General features: G+C 39.3%; 3 protein-coding genes across 5 annotated transcripts in view; 2 read left to right on the forward strand and 1 right to left on the reverse strand.

Annotated features, from left to right (window-relative positions):
* The window catches only part of LOC111343123 (NLR family CARD domain-containing protein 4), a 253,148-nt gene that overhangs the window by 93,557 nt on the left and 133,317 nt on the right, over window positions 1-26,274 (forward strand). The window lies entirely within an intron of this gene.
* LOC111344197 (uncharacterized) lies at window positions 148-21,053 on the forward strand. Of its 3 annotated transcripts, XM_088751529.1 has the most exons (4): window positions 148-4,941; window positions 5,190-5,243; window positions 18,087-18,146; window positions 19,344-21,053. In XM_088751529.1, exon 1 carries the CDS (start codon window positions 318-320, stop codon window positions 1,143-1,145), a length of 828 nt encoding a protein of 275 aa, XP_088607655.1. In that variant the 5' UTR covers window positions 148-317; the 3' UTR covers window positions 1,146-4,941; window positions 5,190-5,243; window positions 18,087-18,146; window positions 19,344-21,053. The 3 variants fall into 3 exon arrangements, 2 of the variants coding, with proteins under 2 accessions (XP_088607655.1, XP_088607656.1); XM_088751530.1 differs by lacking the exon at window positions 18,087-18,146; XR_015998241.1 differs by lacking the exons at window positions 148-4,941; window positions 5,190-5,243 and adding an exon at window positions 15,706-15,829.
* Window positions 5,431-10,576, reverse strand: LOC111344195 (uncharacterized). The gene is made up of 2 exons (XM_022951407.2): window positions 10,139-10,576; window positions 5,431-9,489 (listed from the first exon to the last, which is right to left on the reverse strand). The coding sequence occupies exons 1-2, from the start codon at window positions 10,242-10,244 to the stop codon at window positions 6,059-6,061; spliced, it is 3,537 nt and encodes a 1,178-aa protein (XP_022807142.2). The 5' UTR covers window positions 10,245-10,576; the 3' UTR covers window positions 5,431-6,058.

The following is a 26,274-nucleotide window of genomic DNA, read 5'->3' on the forward strand; positions in this document are numbered from 1 at the left end:
AACTTTTCACACTCCTAATGATTCTCTTCTTGAATATTTCACGCAAATCTAATTCCATCTCTCTGTCTAAATAGATGAAATATGGATATGATTAAAGAATAAAATACGAAATTTGTGGAAAGTTAAGTCTACTCTACCTCCCCTACTATAAAACACTATTGTTCGGTTGCCACGTGAAATTCCCCTTGAGAACAAGCACTTATCAGCAAAGAGAGCCCATATCTAAAACATACCGTGAATCTAAAAGGAAAATGCTCATAAACCTTCCTTTGTGAACTAAAAGTGGAGTCTTAACATTTAGAATCTTCCTGGCCAAAATGGGAAAGAGTGAAGGCGGAAATCCGAGAGAAAAACGGAGTAGCAAAACTAAAGATGGCGGATCGAACGATGATTCGAAAACGTCCTACAAGAACTTTGCTTTTCTCTGCCTGATGGTTCTGCCTTCCCTTTTCTGGCTTACAGCTGTCGGTGGTGATGTTATTTCCAATGTTGGTACTGTACTTCGAAATCATTCGAAGATTCTATCAGTGATCGGGCTCACTGTGATTACAATCATTTCGGGATATTTCTTCAAACCGCTTAGAAGGGTTTCAAAACTATTGATCTTTACGTTTCTTCTGGCGCTTCTTCTTCCCACTTTTCAAATATATCTATGCTCTCCTCTGGAAATCAAGAACGAAAATATCGGAACGCAATACAGCTTGAAAACGACTGCGTCCGAATTTCTTCAGCAAGTTTGTGAAGAAGTTTGCTTGAACAACTCTAGGATCCCATCGTCGTACTCCTTAACCTTGTTTACGCCTCGAGTTTCGCTTCGCGTAAAGTTCAGCCAAATCGTAGATTTGAATATAACGTCGTCGTCAATGGTCGGCGAAGAGAAAGTCCCCTTGGCAAAAGTTGTGCTACTGAAGTCATGGCGAAGCGTGAAAGGGAAATACTTTGGTCTCCATATCATAACAAGAGTACCAGTGAAGATTAAAAAATTTCACGAAAGCCTGACTGCTAAGAAAGGAATGCTCTTGTCAGGGAGAGTGGCAAATATCCCTTCAGATCTAAAGAACCTTCGTAGTGAATTGGAAAAGCAAAGACATTTTATACGACCGTTTGTTTTGGAAGTCTTCAGGGCAACACCAATTGAAGAATGAACAGTGTAAGGATTTAATTAAAACCTTTTCACTACCGAGATCTCAGTGATAATTCTCCTTAGTGTCTGTCATACAGTTCTTATGATATTAGTGCAAAGAATCAAGCATTGAATCAACTACTAATCTGCTAGTGAATATTTTTCTTGATTCTCATCACTTGTCTACTTGATATTGTGTTGATATTGTAAGGAGAAATTCTGTCTTGATCACTCATGGGAGATAAAGGTTAAGCCTAAGCTGTGATGTCACATGTGAGTTAGTGAATTCCCAGTTGATCAGAAATTTCATTTTTTTTTCCCTCAAGGAAATGAAATGGAAGTGGTTGAGATATAGAAGTGGTTGAGATATTGAAAAGTGTGCAATTGCTTGATTTTTTTTCCTGTGATCTCAAAACCTGGCTCTAGACTAAAACTTCAACAGCTTGCCTAAAACAGACACCTTATTTGGCATGATAGATTTCCCGACCAATAGTTATTAAAATTAATATTTTAACTCTGGTTTGACTGTTTAATGTACAAAGTAAAAGTTCTAACGGTGACTTTTATATTCAGGAACTTAACAGCTATTTTATTCATTGGATGATTTGGTTACATCAGCTGACTTAGTAATGTAAACTGACCACTGCAAAGAGTCTCTTAACAGAACTTGACACTAACTTTTCAACTTACTAACCAAGTGGCTAGTGATAACTGAGATGTTACAACAATTTCAGTTTGTTTACTAGCCAAACTGGCTGTTGAAAATCAAAAACCACAAGCCAAAACTGAATTTCTACTAGTCCGTGGCTAGATGGCTACCGCTATATCTATGAATAATGAACTATTGCTTAACTTAACGACTGTATCTTAATTTAAAATCAACATTATCATATAGAGGTCCTGTCAAAAGCTCATCAATTGTTTGCCATGGGAGCACCATCTGAGTGCTTTTGTAGTCAGTAATGTGGTTTACAGGTTTCCTGGATTCAAAGTGTGACCAACTCTTAGCCACTTTGTTTTCAGTATCTTTTCTTTGCTTGGTTTTTCCTAGTCTCCTTCGCAGCCATTGTTTGGCTTGTCACGCAAAACTCCCTCCCCCACCAACGGTGGAGACTAGGATTTTCCTTGACTTTTAATTTTTTTATTTTCCCGTAATATTCCTGGGCTGGGTTGTTCAGAGCTGGGTTATAAGACAACCCAGGATTAGTGTGAAATCTGTTTCAGAAAATTCAATATAATTCTTTTAGTCTAGAATCTTATTATGCAAATTATCTCAAAAAGGCTTTGAACAAAGGAATGAAGAAACCAGGATTAAAATTTAACCCTGGGTTTGGGCAAATTGACCTTTGAACAACTTGGCCCAGATTGTTTACTTTTATAGATCATTATTTCCTGAAGACACTGAACCTACAGAGCCTGTCCATTGTTACAACTTATTTTATTTGTTTTAGGACCCAGTTGTTAAATTTCATATTACAGAATTGAACTCTTTTGCTCTCAGTGTTAGTGCGGCATTCCCATTTATGCTCCCAATTACAGTTTTGTGTTTAGTACGTGCATTTTTCTTATTGTTTTTCGCATTCTTTTACACGCGTTGATTTATATTCTGTTAGATTTTTTTGTATAATTTTGCTTTGTTTAATTTTATTTTGTATAAGCTTCTCGGTAGAATTCAGAGTATCAGAGTCCTTGAGATCAACATTGATTTCTTTACCGCAATCAACTCTCAGTTTTCCATCCTTCATGTGCACAAAATCAATCAATGTTTGTAAGTGTCTTTCCTTGTCAGATTGCTTTTCCTCTGTAGTTTGTTTTTATTCCTTCTACTTGTAATAACTAGTAATAATTTAGTTCCTTTAGCAACTGTTGAAACTGGACTTGTTGGCAGTTACACTTAGGACTGACCAAAATTGAATTTCTCCATATTGTATCTATATTTTTAGTTACAATGAATATATGAAGTTCATATATTTTGAACTGCGGTATTAGATACGTATGATGCATGATCCTCGCAGTAGAGAGGGCTATTTATGCAATAATGAAAATCAGACCTAGAAAAAAATCAGGCCTGAGCTTTTTCCAGGTCTGATTTTCGCTATTGCATAAATAGCGCTCTACTGCGAGGATCGTGCATCATACTAATATATTTTTAAGCAGAAAGGTGACGAGAAATAAGGAAATTATCAATCAGGGGATATTGTTTTGGTTGGACACCATATCCTTAAACATGAAGTTCAAGAAGTGTGTGGAAACAATTTGGAGAATTCAATATATGATCTTGGAAAAGAAAGGTCTAATTTCTTTGTCTGGATATGTTCCTTGACTTTAGAATTTGTATCAATACAACTAACACTACAAGAAAATTACTTTCAATTGAAAGCTGTAACAGTCAATATAATACTAATACAAGCTGTCTTTTTGGGTATCAATTCTCCATTTGCCATAGTTAGATTTCTGCTTGAAGTGGTTTTCTTATTAGTTACTCATTTCAAGAAGGACATAATGCATTTAGTAAGTTAAATGCCACATTTCCCATTCTGTCTTTTTCTTTTAAAAAGGGGGGGGGGGTACTTCAAAATTACATTTCTTAGTCATTGACAACAAAACAGAAACAAGTTTTAAGCTTCAATGTATTGCTTTTTGCCAAGATGAAATCAGTTTGCCTGGCTTGTGTTATGTACAACAGGGTGTGGTATAATAGATGTACCATATGTATATATTGTTTTTTTTTATTGTTGTTTTAATTATTTGAGATGGTGGCTCATGGTTTATATGAGGTGCACAATTAAGGGAAAAATTAAGGAGTGACTCATGATTTTTTACCGAGAGGTGAGCATGATTCGTGAATTTTTTTTAACCAGCATTTGAACCACCGTGAGACATGATTTTCCTCCTGAAATAGATCGATTAATTTTTCTTCATTTTGTGACAACCTCAAGATCTCCTTGAAACCTCACACAAGAAGAGAGATTTTAGATTTTTTCTTTTAAGTTCATAATGCACAATTTTTTTTCTTAAGTTCATGCATGAAACAGGATCAGGAACCCCTGCTCCCATTTGCCACCCCTCTTTAACCCTTAATTAAATCCTGAGAGTGACCAACCAGGGGCATAGCCAGGATTTTTCAAAGGGGGGGGGGGTCACAGAGGTTACTCACCAGATTTTCGTGTCGACCTCCACGCTGTGCATGTTTTACTTAATGTTACAGTTTTGAGATGAGCAGTGAGAGTATAGTGGGCAGGCCAAGATAGTTTCATGGCATTTTCACCACCTGAATATTGTAGGTTGTTTGCTCAAAAGAAGGCCCACCAAGGGGGGGGGGGGGGGTCACAGGACCCCCCTGGCTAAGCCCTTGCCGACATCTAATTTCCCTGTACAGTAATGCTGCTAAATCACTCATTAACATCCTGAGAATAAAGAAATGATCGCCAATTTAAGAAATTTTGATTTTTCAAAAAATTCTGTCTGTCAGTACCAAAAGGAGGAGTAAAGAGAAAAGTATGGAGAATATGGACACTAATGTTATGGTGTAAAGGGTTGACATATGCTGCATTCAATGAAGGGCAGCATTTGTTAGTAATTTCCCTTTAATCTACATTTCAGTGAATTGAAATCACTTAGAAGTTTCCTATGACCAAATTTAGAGACTTACTGGAGAGATTTAACACCGCGTTTGCGTAAATCGTGAACGGCAAGAGTGACCACGTGACCTTGTTTTCCCGCCATTTCTTCACGTCAGCTGGTTGCGGCGCTTTGTCGTTTCTACGTGAAAGTAACCTGTTTCGCGTGTGTGGCTGTGTTTCACGTTTGCCGTGCAAGTAAGATTTTCTTCACTTTTTCTCTTACATGGTAGAAGTTAATTGCCGGTAAAAGGGCACTAAAACTATTCCATGTAAATCATACAAGGACGCCTTCAAATCCACTACGACGTGAGCTCACACGAAGCTAAAGCAGCAAGATTCACTCAATTTTACGTGAAACATGAAAGGGCAAGCCGACGTTTGCCGTTCCACCTAAACGCGGTGCTAAATCTCTATTAATTCCAGTCTTCTTTTTTGGCTTTTAGTTTCTCATATCAGCCAGGATGAAATGGAATGAAATACAATTTAGTTTGTAGCAGGTAGGAACACGTGATCAGTCTAATGTAGCCATAATGTACATGTGAAAAACCCAATCCCTTGAAAAAATTTTCTAGGACACGAGTGAAACCGGTTTGACCTGAGACGAGTTATACCAATACTGAATGTCCACTAAAATATCTCAGCAGAAACATTGCAATTTAAATTTACAGAATTTCAAGACTAAAGTTCACGATCAAACACTTTATTTACAAAGACAACATTTTTTGTTTTGCCTAAATACAGGTCACATGTGACAAAAACACGCTGTGTGACTAAACATCAATGGTTATTTCATACCTCTAGAAAATTCTAGTCAAAATAAATATATTCATGGTATAAAACAATATAATACTTTTAATAACTTAGTATTTATAAAAATATTTTCCTGTGTCATTATCATCCTTTTTAGAAACGTAAGGAATATATCTATACCTAAATGGTCTTCCTCTTTGAAAATAATACAAAAAATTTTATGAAAAGTGGTCCATAAATGCAATTTCTTCATTGTACACATTAATTTTAACTTGTTCACGTTTATCGTATTGGCCACTTTGACAGCCTTATACCAAACAACTACGGAACTGAATATAGCACAATCATTTGAGTGAAACCTGGAAGAAATTATATCTTATTGGTCAGTGATAGCACTAACTTTGGTCTTGCATAGCAAGACATTCATGTTCAAAGTGATGAGAAAGAAAAGCTCACAGGAAGTTAAATAAAGGTTCCCAAGTACAAAATATAGTTCTAAAAAAAGTCTATTCAAACTCTTGCAAAAAGTTCAATGCCACAGGGTTCATTTTAAAAGAACAGCTTATGCAAGGACAGGTTTATTTGTGTTGTTTCCTTGGGCACTATAGCCTGGTCGGTTATCTACTACTCCCTCAGGTTTTGGTTGTGGGGCATGAAGTTTGCTAATATGGCGTGACAAGTGGCTTGGGTTGTTGAAGGCCTTCGGGCATTTAGAACACTGGTAAGGTCTCTCGCCAGTGTGGATGAGAATGTGACGCTGCAGGTTACCAGAGATTGAGAAGCACTTTGAACAATGAGGGCACTGGTAAGGCTTTTCTCCAGTATGGACTCTTGTATGAATGACAAGGGCACTCTGTTTGCTGAATGCCATTTGGCAGTGCTGACACTTAAAAGGTTTCTCGCCAGTGTGGCTACGGATGTGCCTGACCAACATTTGAGAGTCATTAAATGATCGCACGCAAAACTGGCATTTATAAGGCTTTGTACCGATGTGAACCAGTAAATGTTTCTCAATTGACTGAGAGTCACTGAAGGCCCGTCCACAATATTCGCATTTGAAAGGCTTCACACCAGTATGACTGTACGTGTGTTTTTCCAGGCTTGTATTGTCATTGAATCCTTTATTGCAGTAATCACACTTGAAGGGCCTCTTTTTGTTGTGTACAAGCATGTGACATTGCAGTCCATCTGCACGTGTGAATGCTCTGTTACACTCGGGACACTTGAATGGTTTTTCACCAGTATGGGTGCGCTCATGAGATGTCAAGTGAGAGTACCACTGGAATCCTTTGTGGCAGAATTTGCAGGTGTATTTTGCATTCCTTCTCCTTCCTTTCCTTGATAGATGGTTTTCACTCCCACCATCCCCTTGGAAACCACTTGGAGAGCGGTTTTCTTTTTGAGTTGGGCTGTAGGTTTCATCTGTGTCATCAAGTTCATTGTAGTCTCCCTCCTCCTCCTCCTCGTATTCATCCTCCTCTTCTGAAATGCTTTCACTGTAAGCATGTGCCAGAGCTTCCTTCTCAGTAATGTACACGCGTGGAGCAGTGGACTCTACTTTGACAGTCCATGTGCCTTGTTCAGTTGGTGGTCCAGCCTGGATGCCATAATCTCTCATAACAACAGTGTATGAACCATCTTCTTCTTCATGGGGTGAACCAGGAGGAGTGATTACACAGCTGGATTTGTTCAAGGCAGGGTTATGACCAGGGGACTTTGACAATTTTTCATTACACAGTAGGTCTGAGCCAGGGCTTGAACTGTGCTGTGGGTAGCTCTCTGATGGTGATGAACTGTCCCTGATTTCACGATGAGGCATTGCAGTTTTCCTCCGTTTGGCTCCTTTGAGTGGCTGGCTCGGAGGCTGGCTTAGAGGCTCTTTCGAGTGCTGGCTCGGAGGGTGAGTAGAATGCGGACTTTGCTGGACCATTTGAGGTGCCTCAGTTACTGGAACTCTGTACACTGGACTGTGCATGAAGTCTGGAGGTGGGGGTGCATAAAGAAATTTTTGCTGCTCTTTTCCATCAGGGGTGTACTGTGGAGTAGGAGGTTGGCTTACACTCTCCACTGGGTATGGAGGTGAAGGCAAATGCACTGCTTTCTGATCTGGATACTGCTGCACAACTGATTGCTCACTTGGAGGTTTATTAACTGGATAGTAATGAATAGCCATTGAAGATGACTTCTCAGGTGGGTATTGTACTGCATTTTGAGGTGGGTAATATGGCTGGGCTGGTCTCTCTGCTGGATATGGGTGTCCAGTGGAAATAACTGGTCCTGCAGCTGCCTGTGGTGGTGGTGGTGGTGGTGGTGGTGTGGGCTGACTGACAGCCACCTGCTGTGTGACTGGTGGATAAGGAAGTGCCTCATGTGCCACAACATGAACAGGATAGTGGGTCTGATTTGGTGCTGATTGATATTGAGGTGGGTACATTGGTGGTTGTGTAAACTTCTGTTCTTGTGAAGGGTAAAGCTGCTGTCCTGGAACTGTTTGAGTTTGTGGTGGGTAGTGCTGAGGCTGATGAGGTGCCACTGTTTGCACAGAGACAGGATATGACTGAGTGGTAGCTACTGAATGATTAGGAGCTGACAATTGTTGGGGTGAAACTGGTTCTGACTTTGTGACAACATATGGTGGAGATGGCATTGCTTGTGCAACTGCTTGTGGTGGATAGGTTTGCGTGGGGATGACCCTTGTATCAGGTGGAGGATATGGTGCAGCAATCATAGGAGGATTGTTTAACTGTGGCGGGTAACCAGGTTGTACCAACGTGGGTTGCACAGGGTGGGCAGCAGTGGGATTTGACATCATTCTTGGTTGGTAGATAACAGGACCCTGAGGTTGCGGGTGAGGCATGTGATGCTGAGTGTGCGTAGGGCCTCCTTGTACTTGCAGTTGTGGGGGCGCAACTGGTGGTGCTTGTGACTGTGGTGGTGGTTGTGGTTTGGCTGCTGGAGGGGCTGGCTGTGGATATGCTGGCTGCGGTTTGGCCTCTCCATTCTTTCCCACTGGAGAATACAAATTGTTTACACCTGGAACCTTTTCAAGAATTGCAGCTCCAGGAACAGCTTGATACTGTACTCCTTGGGAACTCGGGATAGCATACACGGGTAGGTAGTGAACAACAGGTGTGGCAGAGGGCGCAGAAGTTTGTGCTGGTGTGGGTTCTTTTCTCTGAACGTTACGTGCTGGTGGATCAGAAGCTGGAACATTATTAGCAGAGGACACGTTACAGCGATATTCTTCGCTTCGATGATGCACTGGAGCAGTTGGAACTGTGCCACTTTTGTTAGGATAAACAATATCCATTTTTTGACCGATCGAGTGAACTTCCACGATCTTGACATTGTCTAAGCCAATGTTACCCGCAGTTGGCGCGATTTCACGTTTCTCGCGCGAGAACTTTCCGGTGCGTGATTCTGCATAATTAAATGGCTTGGCGCTTTCTTGATGGCCAGCCTTTTCATATTCAAATCGTGTAGACTTTTCTTGACAGTTCGTTGAATGCGTGGGCGGTTTGAAATGATAACCGCAATTGGGGTTCCCCTGAGATGTCACTCGCTTGGAGTTTGCCGCCACATAATTATGAATGTTCCTTTGATGCATTGAAGCAGATTTGCCTTCAAGCGGAACGTCTTTCGACAAACACGAATCGCGGCCAACTGCTACATGCTTTTCGCTTATTCCGTCTCTTGCATCTTGCTTAGCTTTGTAATAATAAACTACTGTTTTCTTTGGGCTTCTTTTCCGTGTTTTCCTAGGCACAATTGCATTATCCGCCAGTGGAGATTCTGTGATCACATTTCTGTTAGTCTCCAAAACTCCTGTTTGGGTCAGGCGCGGGACAGAAATTATTTCCCGTTCCTCCGCGGAGGCTGTGACGTGCGAATGCTTCCGCTTGACATGGAGACGGACAGGCGACTCTTTAGTGTGTGTAGGCGGTGAAATCTGATCCTCGGAGGGGCACACGATCCTATCGTTGCTGTGGGGATCTGTGGAAAAAGTCCAATTGCAACTTGAGACAAGAATACCGTTATTGAATTAACTCCCGGCAGCGCACGTTCCACTAAACCGCAACTTAAACGCGACTCTAAACGCTTTCCGATCTTTGTCGATAAGTAGTACTTACATTTCTGACATGGAGAGAGTGATTTTTGAGCTGTTAATCGCCTCAACGCGAGACGGACAAATCACTCGATGAGCGCGCTAATTAAATATTCAACAACTGATCAGTAAATAGAGGAGCGCGGTAATTAACTCGGAGGGCTAAAAAAACTTCGGCTATGAAAAGTTGCATATGTAAACGCTTCGGAATGCGGCGGAGGGTAGATGTAATTCTGCCTGATACACTTGCTTGGAAGCTAAAGAAAAAGCAGGCAGAATTTGCGCTGCTTGACTCAGAAGTTGATAAGTTACATGTAAGCGCGGACATTTAACAAAACCGAGAACTAAATGTTTGAAAGCAAAATTTCCACGAGTTAAGAAAACTTTTTAAACATGCATCCGGCACGTTGACTCTGTGTTTGAGAGGCATCCTCGAGTTTCGAAACTAGCGTAACAATGTGATTTCGTAGTAGAGGAGGAAATTTCGGAGAGAGTTCGCCCACGAAATTTCAGTAGCTTCAAAAGCGTTAAACTCACCAGAAATTCCGTTGGAAAATTGTCTGTTTACTTGTACGTGAGAAGAAGGGGCATCGTCCTCCTTCTTTTTCTCTTTCTTCGCTTTGATCAAGAACGCTCGAGGCATCGTGACAGCGGTAGAATTGGAGAAATTCCCGCTGAGCGATTCGTGTGGCTGTATTCCTCTTCAAGGATGCTGACGAATGCAGCCGTTAACTGCTCGACACACAGCATTAAAGATATTAGCATGCGGCTATGAGATAATAGTACATCAGTATTCAATGCTCATTCGACAGGAGAATTCCGTTGGGTGACGTCACAGGTCGAAATATCATGAAAGTAACTCCCCCGACAGTTTCACCAGGGATGCGACGTAAGACTCCGATCGGACACGTAAAACGTTTCCTGTAGTCTGGTGAATTTTTCCGCGGTCTAATCCAGTACGATTGAGGTAGCCGATTGCCGTCGAGTGATGGAGATTTTGAGACGTGGTCTGTCAAGAAGCGAGAAATTCCGCACGAAGTCAGAGTAAATATTAGCTCACTGCCGGTACCCCTATCGGGTTTATTTTTCACCGGAAGTGAGCGATTATGCTACGCTTGGGCGATCTGGATTAGGCCTCTTCATTTCAGGCACGCAATTTTCCCCGCACGTGCAAACCTGTTTTTTTGTAGAAAGTTCTTCAATTGTGAGATTCCAAAATGACAGTTTGGAGCATCTGGCGCACTTCAAGGATAGGCGAAGTTTTGGTTTAACGATAATTTGATTCTTGAATTCCCCCGCGTCTTCAGGAGAATTTACATTTTCGTTCTCCGTTTCGACACGTGTTCAAGCATTCACCCTATTTGAACCGTGACAAACTTTCCTGACGTCATTGGCGCTCTTGTCAAAATAAGCCACAAATAAAGCTGAATCCCTGGTTCTAGCACTTAAGAAGGATCGACTAGGATGAAAAAGAAGAGCTAGAATGTGTCAGGAAAATCTGAGAGTTCCATTCCAGATTTTACAAGACTTAGTACAGACCCCATATCATGCATTGTTATCAACTGACAAAAACAAATTAGCATAACTAGTTTTTCGAGATTACTACGGAACAAACATCTTTTCTTACTTTTTCAACCGCAAATGAATTCTATAAATAGCGAAGTTTCTGTAAAAAATTTTATCACACATTTCATCTCAAATTGCTCCTCTATCTGTTTACGGGATATCGGCGCCGGAATTTTTGTTTGCCTATTCCATATTACTTATTTTTTTTCTCTGTCATTTATTTGGGGTATTATTTTGTAATTCATGAAAATACCTAATGTTTGTTTCTTACTGTTATGGAAACCTTTTGAAAACCTTGTCTCCGCCCCTCAGAAAACATACTTTTCATTTTGTCGACAAAGAGAAATTCGTGTTTTGCTGTAACAGTGCTTTTTCGAAATATCTCTCCAGTGTAGCGTCCCAGAGCAATATTCCGCAAACTTGATACGTGATAAGCAAAGATAACATTCTTCCCAGTAAAATATGCATGCCTATATAGCGTCCTTGTGATTTGAAAGTTCCTGGTTGTATTCAAATCAAGTTTCCCACACGCTTAAGGAATGCACTATAATTAAACTTATGATTAAAGATGAAGCATTCTCATAAAGCTTTCTTGTCTTTAACGCTGTTCGGTTTAAATATCTCTTTGCGCTTTCCCTCCTTGATACTTTATATACCAACTTGACGACTTCGATTTTCTTGCGTTTTGGTAGGCTTTTTCATTCCAGATCACTCTTTAAAAAAGCGCTTACATCATGCACAAATAAGACCTCAAACAATCCTTTGTTATTAATCTCTTCGTAACAAACATATTGCCAGTAACTCGTTCTTTGAAAACAGGTCGTAAAAACTTGGAATGAAATTATAATATCACCAAATCTGGCAGTATCGCATGTGATGTTTGGTTTTCGCACCATACTTTTTTTTTTTTTCTTAATGGTTCAAAACAGCGACCGGAAATATTAACCTTGAACTTAGAGATTCATCTGAGTAATAAAAATGCAAAATGGTAGGAGTTTTAAGTCAACCGTGAACTGGGCGGGGTAATTGAATGGGAAAAGTTCTGAAAAACACTTTCTAGAGTAAAACATTACTTGAGTGCGTTACGCTCGAAAGCGACCACAGGGTTGTTAAAATGGTTGGAAAGTTTTTAAATAGTGTTGTTTTCGATTGTGGAGTATTGTTGGCCGCATTCCTTGGTTCGAAAGTTTAATTACTAAGGAACAAACATACCACCAGTCAAATTGGTAATCCATGATTTTACAACGCCACAGGCGGACATTAAATCTCCTATTGTTATCAGGAGTCAAACATTGGGAGACCAATATAATGGCCACTTGTAAATTGAGTCTGCTACCAGGATACGGAGTAAACAACTAACCTAATGGACCTAAAAAATTACGGAGTAAAAGATTTGTGACAGATTTTTTAACTCTATATGCGTAAATGGATCATGTGCTTATCATGAGTTGGGAGAGACATAAGCATAGCTGTCCCATTACGTAGTTTTACGATGAAATAAAACACGCGTACACAAACGGCAAAAGAACAATACAAATCTAATAATCTCGGCCCTTTTGACCTAAACTCCTCCCACGCTTGGAAAAATATCCGTGCGAACGAAATTTCCGCTTTGCAATAAACGAAGGGAATATCGACGCTTTCATTGGAAAACCACTTGTTGCCAACGCGAGTTAGCGTTAGATGGTTAGCGCTGACTTCGTGGAAAAGAGGAAAAGTGAAGAAGAAAAGTGGCCATTCGCGATGTTGTTTACGATGTAGGCGTTTTAAATGACAAAAAAGTTGCAAAACTGCTGAAGCGCACAATTTCTGAAAGCAGTAATATTGCTCTTGATTTGCATAAGAATTGGGCGGATTTCGCTTGAATTGATGAGCTGTTGGCGAGGGATGGTCTGTTTGTTGTCTTGTTATACTAGAGAGAAACAAATCACTCACGAATCTAAACGTTCGCTAAACGATCCAGTGTTAACGGTTTTGATGACTTTTTTTGTTCTGGTGCTGGAAAATTTTTTCTGTAATGAATTTAATTTGCATAGTCACAATTCAGTCCAGTGGTTTTGGGCCTTTAAACTCAATGGTGATTAAAAACCCATTTAAAGTCGGAGCCTTTTGACAATTACACCCTGGAACTCTACATGGTTGTTAACACTTCATTGAGAACAATATTTTGACCAAAGTCACTCTAATCCAGTCTTTTTTTTTTTTAAATAAATTTTGCCTTCATTTAGTGACGTTTGATCCACTACTGCTGTAGAATATCATTACCAGGATATATAGGTTGATAAATAACAGATTTAAATTAAACGGTTTTCCGATGTTTTGGGCCAATACAGCCGGTCATATTCCAAGAGATGACGGCAACTGTTATTGTTCGCTTGTTTTCAACGATAAATTATTCGAATTCCTACAGAGACTCCACGTCCGTTATAAAAGGAAAAATATGAAACGTTTTGTTCACATGAATACGCCCAAAGAACGGCCTTTTTCAAAAGATGTCTCTCTCCCTCTCTCTCTCTCTCTCTCTCTCCTCTCATCGGTTGAGTTGTGCGTTAGCATATTTGGCGTCAAACGTGACTCTTTTAAATCGGCCATACGTGAACGTGTGACTTCGACAGATTTCTGAACATTTCTAGATCAAATGTATTATCTGATAATAAAGTCGAAAAGAAAAAAAACGCTTCCTATTATACATGGCGCTTTCAGAAAAGTTCTACGTCAGGCATGGAGCTAAACTTGAAAACATTTTCTATTCCACTTCTATCACACTTCACTGCCTTTTCAGGTGAACCCACGCAAGCAAATATTACGTATCGTGAAATTCTCAGGATCGATTACTGTAGTTTTGAGTTACCACATTGGAGAAAGCTGCTATTTTTTTTGTGTGTGGTTAGGAAAAGCTCCCATCACATTTTTTTAAATGCAGGACAAATCCAATAGCAAAGTGTGTGGTCTAAAACTCTTTGTGCATGACTGTGTAAGTTACAAGGTTGAAAAATATCGCAATTTAAAAACTGTGGGGACATTTCTATTATGAAGTTTTGAAATATGACCTGAGAGAAATATAACATTTTTTCCTGAAGCAGTGTCCCACAACAATTTTGTAACTCCGAAATTTCTATGGAAAATGATCAACATACAAAGCAGCATTTACAGCCAATATTAATGCTGCTTTCTTTGTTTTGTTTTTGTTCTGTTTTTTTTTTGTCGTATTTATAACAAACATGCTGACGCAAAAAATGTAAGGTTTCCAAAATTTGTTACTACATGTGATGAGGTTTTTCCATTCCTGTAGTTGTTCCTTCGAAAAAATTGCGTTTGTTGGTACCTTTTCATCAACAATTTCTTGTAAATCACTTCACATCAACGGTAATCCAATATACTTTGGTTTGACACCGTTCCAAAAAATTGAAAATTTTACTTTCAAATTAGTGGACTTTTTTGGCTAATAGCCTAAAGCTAGCGTTAATTTTCCGCATACGTCGTCGATAAAGTTCTTTAGTTCATTGTTTGTCAAAGAAAACCAATTTTCTGTCATGATATTCTAATTAAGAAAGCTTCTCTTCAGTTTGGTTACTAGTAAGTCTTTAAGGGAAAATCGAGGGCGTTTTAGATTCTATGAAATAGACTTAGAGAGTTAGGGTAGTTTAACGCTCGATCTCGTTTAACTGAAAAGCGCTCTGTCAAACTTGTTGTCGTGCAGAAAGCTATTGCCATTTCCATTTCGTGCGAAAGTCCCACACAAATATTGTTTGATAACATCGAACCTTCAAAAAAGCTATTATTTTATTCAAAGCCAAGCTCTATATTCTTGACCTTAAAAGGATTAGTCAAGTGGAACTAACAGCGAAAGATGCTAACTATTAATCAAGTTGATATGACCCCCTCAACCTTGAAAAAATTCAATTTTCTATTTGGTACCTTTCGTTTTAATCAAATTGTTTTCTTTCTGTGATGTGGAAATTTGGGTCTCATTTGCTTCGAAAACCTCTTTTGCAAAGTAGCGACGTTTTAAAATTTGGTGGCCTTTACTGACGATGTGAAAGTGAAAGTTAACCAAGCGAAGATATTTTATATGTTGTGCCCACGAAGTTTCCGATCAAGTATTGAATAAATTACCGCCAGTGACTTTTCATAACAGTCCGCAAGCTTGTTTTGCTAAAAGTTCAATGTGAGATCGATCGAAAACTGTGAATTCATCGACGGCTTTTGTGCAGAGTTAATGAAGATAAACAGGGAAAGCTCCTTGTGTTTCACATTTTTCCTGTTTGATGTTTGTTTATCATGAAAAATTTGCCCCCGAGCTATACGAACAGGTTATTTTTTTGAGCGAATCATCCGAAAAGCAATTTTTTTTTTACCATTTTCTGCTAATAACCGAGAAATTAAACCATCGCATCGCAAATATTTATGTCCGTGTTCGGTGATCGCCTAATTTTGAGAGGAACTTTGATCACATTATAATATACTAGTAAACTACGCCCACGAATTGCTTAACTTATAAGTTATAATTAATAACGGCTTGGACAATATTGGAGACTCCTCTCGAAACTTCTGAAATTAGGCAGTCACTTGCGAAAACCTAACACTTTGCGAGCTTTCACTTTACATAGAGTAACTCAGTAACAGGTTAGACAGACTTCCAAATCCTTACGATTGACTACTGTGAGTTATTTTTTGCAAATGTCTCTGTTTTGCTCTCTCCTCTCTTTTATTAGCAGTCTGTTTACGGCTTCCTTGATGTTTCGTGTGACCCACGCGTGGATGTTGTTGCAGGACTTATCATAATTAATTCTATTCTTCGCGGTCGAAATTTTCATCTATCACTATTATCAGCAAGAAAAGGCAGTTCCTTTCGCTAGTACAGCGTAGGTGCTGCTTTCCGCTCGGTTTTCTCCTTGTTGACAGAGTTTCGAAGCTTCCCTGGGTGGTGTTGTCATTTGGGAAATTTGCGGGGAATTTGTTAAGCTTTCGCTTCATTGCATTAGTTCCACGTTTTGGTTTAGAAAGGAAGATACTTGGTGATTAAGTAATAGTCGTGGTCGTAACTCACATCAAAACGCGGTTAAGGTATGCTCAGAATTACCAACGAGATGCTATTCAAAGATGTCGCACTTAAACGTTTGAAGCGCGAATGACAAAAATGTTGAGGTCGACTTGAAAAAAAAAAAACCGAGTGATGTAACTTTTAAACGACTAAGTTAGCACTTAGTCATGTAAGAATCAGTTTACGAGCATTTTCTGTTCGTATTTCAATCATGTACCACTCAAAAGAGAAAACTACGCGAAGTAACCTAAACGCCGGTAAATGTGCCGTATAGAGTCTGATGAAGCTGGCCAGTTATCCGCAGCTATCGTTGGCCTTTTTCATGCTAAATTTGTTCGTAGCTGTTACATCAACTCTTCAGCAAGAGGAGTTAAAACGTATATATGCCTTTTAAGAAACATTCGTCAGGGTCAGTTCGGCATGTTCTCCCAGTTTTAAATTTGTTTTCCCGACGTGCACATTTTTGGAATGCTCGAATGACTTGGACAGCTGGGTGAAATCATCCAGAACGACTCTAAGTATCAAAGACATCTGCTATCGTTAGTTACCGCTTAGGAGTGCAATTCATTCTACTTTAAAAGCATTCCTAACTCAGCTAGCAGTAAAAAAGTAATTCAGTGTTTCCGTTTAGTAGTTTAACGACCGAGCGTATCAGTATGCTGAGAATACTTTCCTTGGTGCCCCTGGCTTGGTGCTCAGTATGGCGATTAGCACGCGTCTGGCACGCACTTATAATAAGCTGATGCGGACGCGTTCTAGCGAGGGTGGAATAACATGGCTTTTAGAAAGGATAATTTTCCGCAAAGTTGCATTCAGTTGAAATTAGAATGAGGAAATCTGTGATATTTTCAAAATAGAGTAAAGAGAAACGTTTAAAACCTGCAAATGACACTTATATCCGATGGCAATAGTTAAATAGGTTTACGAGAAGGGGATTAGTGTGTCTTTCGATCGTAAAGTATTTTGAATAAAGGCTGATAGTTTCTAAAGAAACTGTTTGGGGCTGCGTCAGTGGGGGTAACGAAATAATTTGGATATATCAACAAAGTTGAAATGGTAAATTGGCCACCGTAACGATTACAAAAGCTGACGTTTCGAGCGTTAGCCGCCCTTCGTCGGAACGAAGGGCTAACGCTCGAAACGTCAGCTTTTGTAATCGTTACGGTTGTAAAGTATGTTGGCTGGCCTTTTTTCCGCAAAACAAAACGGCGATAAAGTCTTCCCTTTGGTTCGGCTGTTCTGGTTTAAAAGTGGATTGTGAGTTTTTAGTCAGGGAGAATTGTCTCTTCGTCTTCTCTGTACTGAGAGGGCGTTAAAGAAACAACGCACTCCTTGAAAAGAGCAAGGAACGTAGTTCCCGGAGTTGTGGTCTGGCTCTGTGTCCAAAATTTTTCAAAATCGGGGGCACCTGCAAAAATTTCCTTTCCAAATTGCAAACTGCGCAGTGGAGTCAGGCCAAGTCTCCCACAAAGTGTTGTAAAGCGCAGCAGAGCATAGTATGGGTTAAAGGCACTATAAAAATATCATCAGTGTAATCCAGTAATCCAATTGATATTTCGTTCAAACTGAACATTATACATCTTGATTTTAGTCCTCGAATTTTCTGTCTGGAAATGTTGCACTGGCGTGAAATTTTTTCCTGGTGGAATTTGAAGGTGAAATATAAACTTTGCGCTATTGTCATCCCCAAAATATATCTTCAAACGTCAGTTACTACAAATTTATTGATAAACACAGAAACGATTAATTGATGTTTCAATTTCGCAATCAAATTTTCAACTTCATCTGCTTATTTATAACAAATTATTATGGCGTTTGAATCTTTCTGGACTCTTAAATGGAAATTCAAATTTAAGACCTATTTTAATTTTTCAGGGTGAAGATAAACGCAGAAATCATTTAACTTAGAAAAGGTAAAGAGTGAGCGCTAACAAGGTGAGATCTCTGAAATAATTAAAAGATTCGCGCGTTTATGAAAGAGCTGCCGATGTCTTAATTAAGAAGAGTTTCTGTTTATTTTGAATATTTATCAAGGTGAATTGGCATATTGAGGATTCGGGGTGAAAGTCTGCTGTTGTATATCGGCTTCTAATTTTTTTATTTCGCTTTTTTCCACTTTTCTACTCAGAGGCCAGCTCGGTGAAGTTACTCTATTCCCTATATGCTACTTAGTTTGAATTTCCAAGTTAGTTTATATTTATGTAATGAGATTCATCTGGGGATAATTCAATTTTGAATTCACATCTTCGTTTTGAAATTACCCTATAGAAAAAACAATTGTAAAACAATACAACATCCAAGGCCATGTGCGCGAATTTTTCGCGCTAAATCTAGCCGCGTAGGGTTGCATAATTTATGCGCCTATTTTGATTATGCAATAGTTTTTTAACGGAAGTTACAGCTCGTTTAGAACAAGGTAGAGATTTCAAAGCGTGAAAAGTGAGCTCATGAAGAGTGAGAAATTCGTGTTTTATGTTTCAATATCAAATTTGATATTTGAAGTCGTGACAAAGGTAACAAAGCCTTCGCGCCAAACTGTACGCGCGCGAAAATTAACTTGTTTTGCTCGCATTGTTGTGGCTCTTTTGTTCTGGCTAATTTACCTTGTCTGGTCACTTAAAAAATCCATAATCATTTGAATATGAATGCTTTAGAAAGTGAAAATTATATTTCGACTTCCCCTGCCGCGTTGGCAATTGAACACAGGATTTCTCAAGTTTCTTATTCCACTCTAATCCTCATTGAAACTTTAACCAGAATGTCTCTGTTTGTGCTTGATCGACAAAAGCGGAGATTAAAATCTCTACGGCCTTAAATGAGTTGTCGTCAAAGCTTAAAAGCTGTGAATGAAACCGCAAAGCATACGTGGAGGTGACGACTCGCGTGTCCACAATTCGCGCGTCCCTTCGTATGAGTCCGTCTCGTAGAGGTTATCGTAAACACGAAATTTTCAGCCAGAGAATACATGGAAATTTTGTCTATGTATAAAAAGTAGACTGTCAATTTGAAGGTTATCTGTTCCCTTGGTTTCCTGTTAGGTAAAACTTAACAAAAAAAATTAAAAAGCCGGCGTTTTATCGAGCGCAGACACATTTTACCCTACTAACCGCCGTCAAATTATTTTGATTTCAGTTTGCGACCTCGCTCTATATTCTTTTGGAGTCAAGCTGCGAATGTGGGTCCCGTGCACCTGAGGGAAGAATATGGCCATTCTGTGTTCGCACAGTTATTTTCCAAAGAAAACAAAAACGGATAGAAAAACGAGCGTGATGTGAAGTTTCAAGAACAAATACAAGCGCAAAGAACTTTGCGAGAGTTTCAGATCTAGTTTCGGGTCGTGGAATTAGATGTTCGCTTTGGCGGTACCCGTCTACGGCAAACATTCGCTCTGAAACAGCTATATACAGCTAAGACTGCTCTGCCTTTCGTAAACTCATTGGTGTCTTTACCCGACAGAACATAGAGCGTTATTAGTGCGTACACCTCAGTGAGGGAAGAATATGGCCATTCAGTGTTCACACGGCTACTTTACAGAGAAAAACAAAAACGGATAGAAAAAAAAAGCGCGTTGTGAAGTTGCAGGAACAAATACAAGCGCCGTCAAAATGTCTCGTCTTCAGTTTGCGACCTCACTCCATATTATTTTTGAGTCAAGCTGCGAATGTGGGTCCCGTGCATCTGAGGGAAGGATATGGCCATTCTGTGTTCACACGGCTACTTTACAAAGAAAAACCAAAACGGATAGAAAAGCGAGCGTGTTGTGAAGTTTCAAGAACGAATACAAGCGCCATCAAAATGTCTTGTCTTCAGTTTGCGACCTCACCCTATATTCTTATTTTGGAGTCAAGCTGTGGATGTGGGTGCCGTGCACCTGAGGGAAGGATATGACCATTCTGTGTTCACACGGCTACTTTACAAAGAAAAACCAAAACGGATAGAAAAACGAGCGCGTTGTGAAGTTTCAAGAACAAATACGAGCTCGAAGAACTTTGCGAGAGTTTCAGATCTAGTTTCGGGTCATGCAATTAGATATTCGCTTTGGCGGAACCCGCCTCTACGGCAAACATTCGCTCTGAAACAGCTATATACAGCTAAGACTGCACTGCTTTTTGTTTATATTCCGTAAATTTGTTGATTTCTTTACCTAACAGAACATAGACTCTTATCAGTTGGTGGTGCACATTGATTTTCTGCGAAAATTGTGTGTCCCGTATTGTAGCGTAACGATAGTAAGCAGAGATTGATGAAACGTTTAATAGTATGATACGATTGAGAAAGTCAAGATGGATTGTTTCGTTGCCTTTTTGGAGAATTATAGTTAAGTGAGAACTTATATGCCGTTTTTAGGTGAACCTGACGGCAACGCTTACAGTGGTACTGCGATCAGAGATGAATTCACTGGCTGCTTAGAATTCTCTCATTTTCAACCCAAAGAACTTCGTCAAATGAAATCGAATCAAAAATTAAATGAAACGAAAAAAAGAAACATTTTGCACGGACAAGAAACGAGTTAGGAAGCCGATCATTCTTCGATACTTTGTTGTAAAGAAAACTCTTGCATCTGTTGACTTCTTTTTGGGACGCTGAAAGAAGCTTCTGGAGCATGTTTTTGATCTAATATTTAATTTATTTACCTTTTTAAATTTTAGTTATTTTTCGTTTGACTGACCACAGATTTAGCAACTGTTCATATTTGAGATGTCAAAATTCGCTGTATTTTGTCATGGCTAAAATAATTTTTCTTCAAAAATCTGTTTTTTGTTTTGTTTTGTTTTGTTTTGGTTTTTGTTTTTTGTTAATTTGAATCATTCCCAGCATTAACAAAACAAATCAGAACGTTTACACGCAGTATCAGTTATTTCTAGTCTCTCTATGGTTAATCTTACGATACAATACAACAGAATGAAGAGGCAAACAAAGGGTAATGAAAAAAGATGGGTTTCAAGGCTATGAAGAAGTTAACTAGGATATTATTTTCATGGAATATAAGCCGATCACCTCTCCAAATTATTTATGTGTCACTGTTACATTACTAGTGTTTGGTTGGAGATCGAATTGCAGCGGGCTAAACGGCTTTAAAAACCGTACCTCAATATTTGGGACTGCTGTGGATCGGACTTTATAAAATACAAAGAGACCAAAAAAAAAAAAAAAAAAAACCGGCTAGATCTTTCGGCTTCTTTGTACCAATATGAATTATGAAGCATCTTTTCGCAGGCTTTCTTCAAGGTGAGAGCGTTTTGTGACATTCCAAGGAATAGCTGCGAAATGGTCCAAGTTTTTCTTCCGTTCACAACTAAATTGGAGATACTCGTGCGGTGAAAGTCGTTTTTTTCGTAGAAATTCGTAATTTCGCGTTAAGCTTTTGATGAACCACTCTCAGTAGTGAAGTACGAGTGTGATACCCTATTTTCCATACAGAGTCTGACAATTTACTCACTATATTAGTTCAGCCCTGTCTGCGGGGAGCAAATTTACACCCCGGCCCCCAAGAAAAAATGGTAAGACAGACTGCATCGCGAAAAACTGAAAACAGAGATCTCTTTTTGTGTCACTCCATATATTCTTTATAGGGTTCCAGAAGCAACAATGAGACATTTGTCAAATAAAAGCGATGAAGCTGCAGTGATACTTTCCTTAGAAAAATCAGTTCCAAATAAAATTCCTCTCTGGCTTTCAATTTCATAATCGTAGCGGGGGGGGGGGTGCTATTTCACACCCCACTTACAGTGTTCCCTTACAGTACAGTGTCTGTTATCCAGTGGTTAAGAAAAATACTGGACAGCTAATTCTCCAAAATTGAAATGTTCTATGATATTTTTGTTGGTGTTACCGATCTTTTTCTTGTGGCTGAGTTGAAAATAATTCCTCAACTTTCTGTCTATCCATTTTACGAGCAGATTTAAACACAGTTTTCTGTTTCAGTTAAATGGCATTTCTTTAGAAATCATATTGATCTTTCGAGTCTTCATGAATTTTTACGGCTTTGTATATTGTACAAGTTTTTGCAATATACCGCAGCTTTATCTGCAGTATATTCTCTATACAGCCTAACCTTCAACGAGTCTCCTATAGCTCAGTCGTAGGTTCGACTCCTATCGGAACACTTGGCGTTCTTTTTTTTTTTTTCTTTTTTTTTTCCGAGTATGCCGGTGTCATTCACTCAATGAAATCATCTGTCATCTATATTCCCTACGGTGCTATATATCCTTCAAGTCTGAAACTCTTTTATAGATATACAGTCAGTGTAACTCTATTTGGGTTTGTTACCTAGGACGACGGCCTTTTACAAACTGTATTGGCATTTTACAGAATGTTTCTAATCACCAACGTTTCTATTCAGTCAATGCAGCACTGAGGAACTCCTTTGAACACTCAGTGAACAATTTCATGTCAACCACTAGTCCTGCATAGCTGGTGGTATTTGTGTTTAGTCTCGAGAAGGTGAGTGGCAAAGAGGAGCGTGGTACGGAATAAGCTCCCCTGCTATTTTTCACGGCCTCAGTCTTCATTAAGCGTTCAAAATACCGCTAGTTACGCTTGTTAAAACCGAAAAACAGACGGAACTTGTCCTCGAACTTGACTAATATCTCCTTGATATTCAATTGAGGAGGTTTATTCCACAGGAATTTGAAAAGCTTTTGAAATAAGAGGAAAACCCCGAGATCCTTCTAAATTTGACGATTTTCCGCATCTTTGGTTTTCCTCAGAAATTCACCTATTCCTATTCACTCACGAACGCAAAATACGAGGTTTTTAAGTGGCACTTTACCCAGAACAATCTAAATTCAGAGACAATAGGCCAACATGAACCACGATATATTATTTTCAGAAATTCCTTTTATCCCTTTTCGCTTACCGATAGAGACGTAATTTCAACCAAGTCGCTTTTTTTAATGTTTTCCCACATTTTCTACCCAGGTGTAAATTTCCACCTGTATTCGTCCACTAATGTGATATCGAAGCTTCCAAATTAATCGCCGTCGCTGAAACAGAAAATTAAATATATTTTTATTTAATTTTTGACTAAGTACTTAGTAACGATTTTCCAATAACTGAATATTTTGTAATTGACTTTGAATTAACTATACTGTTCATGGAAACTGGACCTTTTCTTTTCCCTCAGCGGATATTCTCTGTCTCCAAAGACCGATCTCGAACGCTGAGACAAGGTGGATTTTTAAATTTCTATTATGTCTGGTGAAACAAATATATTCGTCACAGCTTTTTTTAGTTCCTCAGTTTTATTTGTATTTCATTTTCTCTTTGTTGCTGATAGTAAATTACATCTCTTCGAATTTCAATAAATCAACGACGAGTATCATGATCATAACATGGCATGTTCCTAATTGCTGAAGTTGAAAAAAAATCCTATAATACGAAAAAAAAATAGTTTACTCAAGAAGAATTTTTGTGGTATGGTGAGTGAGTGTATCTGTTGCTGAGAAAACCTTGTCTTCCAAATTATCTCCCAAGAGAGTCATTTTTTGACCAACAGGATATTCTTTCATCAAGAAATTCGCGAAGCTTATCATGAAGCGACTGAAACTCTTTTCATTCCTTATGTGGTTTAGGTTAATGCCATTGTGGAAAACAAGGCTTCAATTGTGGCTCAGTTTTTGTCAGCATTTCATGTTGTAAGATTGTAAAGGGTGAGATTATCGTATCATGTGCTCTTGTTGAAGAGGGCGTGAGAGAATTATCTTCTTTCGCAAGAAATGATAAAAGATTTCCTGTTCAAAAAAGCCAATTGAAAAAGCACCGCCTGCTGTTCTTAAGTTTCAGTTCACATCTTCCCGTTTCGATGTTTCAGTTACGGAAGTTCCTGTCTCTCTCAACATCAAGACGGAAATTATCAACTGAACTCGTGGGCACAAACAGGATCGACTGAGGCAATACGAATAATTTCTTTCTAAAGAAGGAAACCTTATCACGTAAAATCCTGAAAAGCGTATGTCGAGAACTTCAGTTTCAATGAAGATATATCTCTAGTCTATGTTCGATTCTTTGTTGGACGCGCTCATTTTCCTAAATCTCATTGCGCGTGGTACAAACGAGCAAACCGATAAGTTGGCCTGGATTCAATAAAACTGGAAAAAAAAAAAAAAAAACTCACGTAATGCTGTAAAAATCTGAACGGTAAACAAGTTTCTCATGTAACACACACGCACACCAACGAAAATAAGATACGCTAAATATTTTCCCACGAAATTCTGGGCGTATATTTCTTTAGTGATGATCTGTATTCAAGGTGTTCCATGAACGTGGGCAGAGATTTTGGAGATAAAATAGACGAAAGACAGAATGTCTGAATGTGTAACAGAGGAATGAAGAGTAGCGTAGCCTTTTAGCGGGGTTCGACCATTTTTCTGACATGGGAAAAGGTAATCTGAGCGTATGCTGGAAATCTCGAACGATCGAGAAGCTAAAATCGCCTTTCAACAAACAACAGCAACAAAATATCAAATAACAAACCTACTTGCTAATGAAACCAGAGATTAGAAGAAAAAGCTTTTTCTGAAAAAATATCCTTCACACTAGTTTGGCAATGGCAAAGATGCTACGTGACAAGAAAACGAGCTCCTGTGGTGAATATTCGTGACTGAACACTCTATATTCGCTGATTATGCGATGACAGTCGGAAGGGTGCTGGTATCACTTAAATATTATGAAGCACAGAAGAACGTTTGCAGTCATATGATGTAATCTCTATACTTAGTACACGTTAAACCGGTTATTTGTTTGACCTACAACCCAATGTAAACTTAGTCTCCTTCGCAGCCGTCTTTCGGGGGGAGGAGCGTTGCGTGACATCCCGAAAGCGAAGGAGACTAATGTAAACCCGATTTTCCATTTTTAAAGGGAAGACAAGAATTTCGAACGAATGTTGGTAGCTGAGCAACTGTGTACAAAACCCTCCCCTAACCAAACAAAATTCTGCTGATAGCAACTTAGAGTCGATGTTGAGTCAGGAGAGGGGTAGGGTAATCTGTCAGTACCTGAATAACTACGCACCTACCCTTCCCCAAACCCAACAAAATTCTGCTGATAGCAACTTAGTAATAATGTTGAGTTCGGGGAAAGGTAAGGCAATCTATGTCAGTATCTGAGCAACTGCGAACCTACCCCCCCAACAAAATTCCACTGTTAGCAAGTTAGGATTATTGTTGAGTTAGGGGAGGGGTAGGGCAATCTTTGTCAGTATCTGAACAACTGCGTACCTACCCACCCCCTAACCCAACAAAATTCTACGGGGAGGGGTGGGTGCGCTGTTAAGCTGTTGCTGAAATCATGACATGTATCCAGAATTTTTCTTCCATCAAATAAATAACATTGTTTTGTGAAAGGATTATTTTACCACATTTGGCAGTGATGTCGCAATTTGCCGTTGTCAATAAGAGTACAGACAATGCTACTCGCGTCAATGTGTCACGCAACTTGTCATGCGCCGAAAGAATCATTTTATTTGGCGTAGGTATTGCAGTAAAAAACAAATCAACAGTGGTATATTCGTCATCACAGTGGTCAGAATTTGTTGCAGACTCACGAGACGTAGCCGAGTGGGTCCTCGATTTGACGCTAAGCCAGTGTGGATAAATTTGTTAATTTTCAGCTGGGCCTTGTATTCGGGCTGGCTGAGTAAGGAGGGTGAAATTTCCTATCTGATCGTATGCGATAAAATTTCCGCTTTGCTACTGTTTATTTAGAGATTTAATTTTAGCGCAGTCTACTGAGTTAGCCAAGGTTCGATCTATCATCCCAGTCAAGAGGCTGAAATGTTTCTATGAGAAAACTTTACTACTGGTTACGAAGATGTTGGCCACAGTAGCCGTGATTTTGTTCGCAAAAACCGCGAAGATCTCGGAGACTGGGGAAGATTCCTGAACATGTGTCACGCTCATCACGCAACCCCCTCAATGTGCGCGTCCACTGACCAAACGAAGTTTATGCAAGAGGCACCAAACGAACTTGCACACATTGTAATATGAACCGAGAAACCATTTGCTGATCATGATCTCTTGAATGAACTTGTCCAATTTTTTGCAAAGGAAAGAATGCTAGA

Source organism: Stylophora pistillata, chromosome 3 (assembly GCF_964205215.1).
Source record: "Stylophora pistillata chromosome 3, jaStyPist1.2, whole genome shotgun sequence".
In the NCBI taxonomy this organism is placed as follows: Eukaryota; Metazoa; Cnidaria; class Anthozoa; order Scleractinia; family Pocilloporidae; genus Stylophora; species Stylophora pistillata.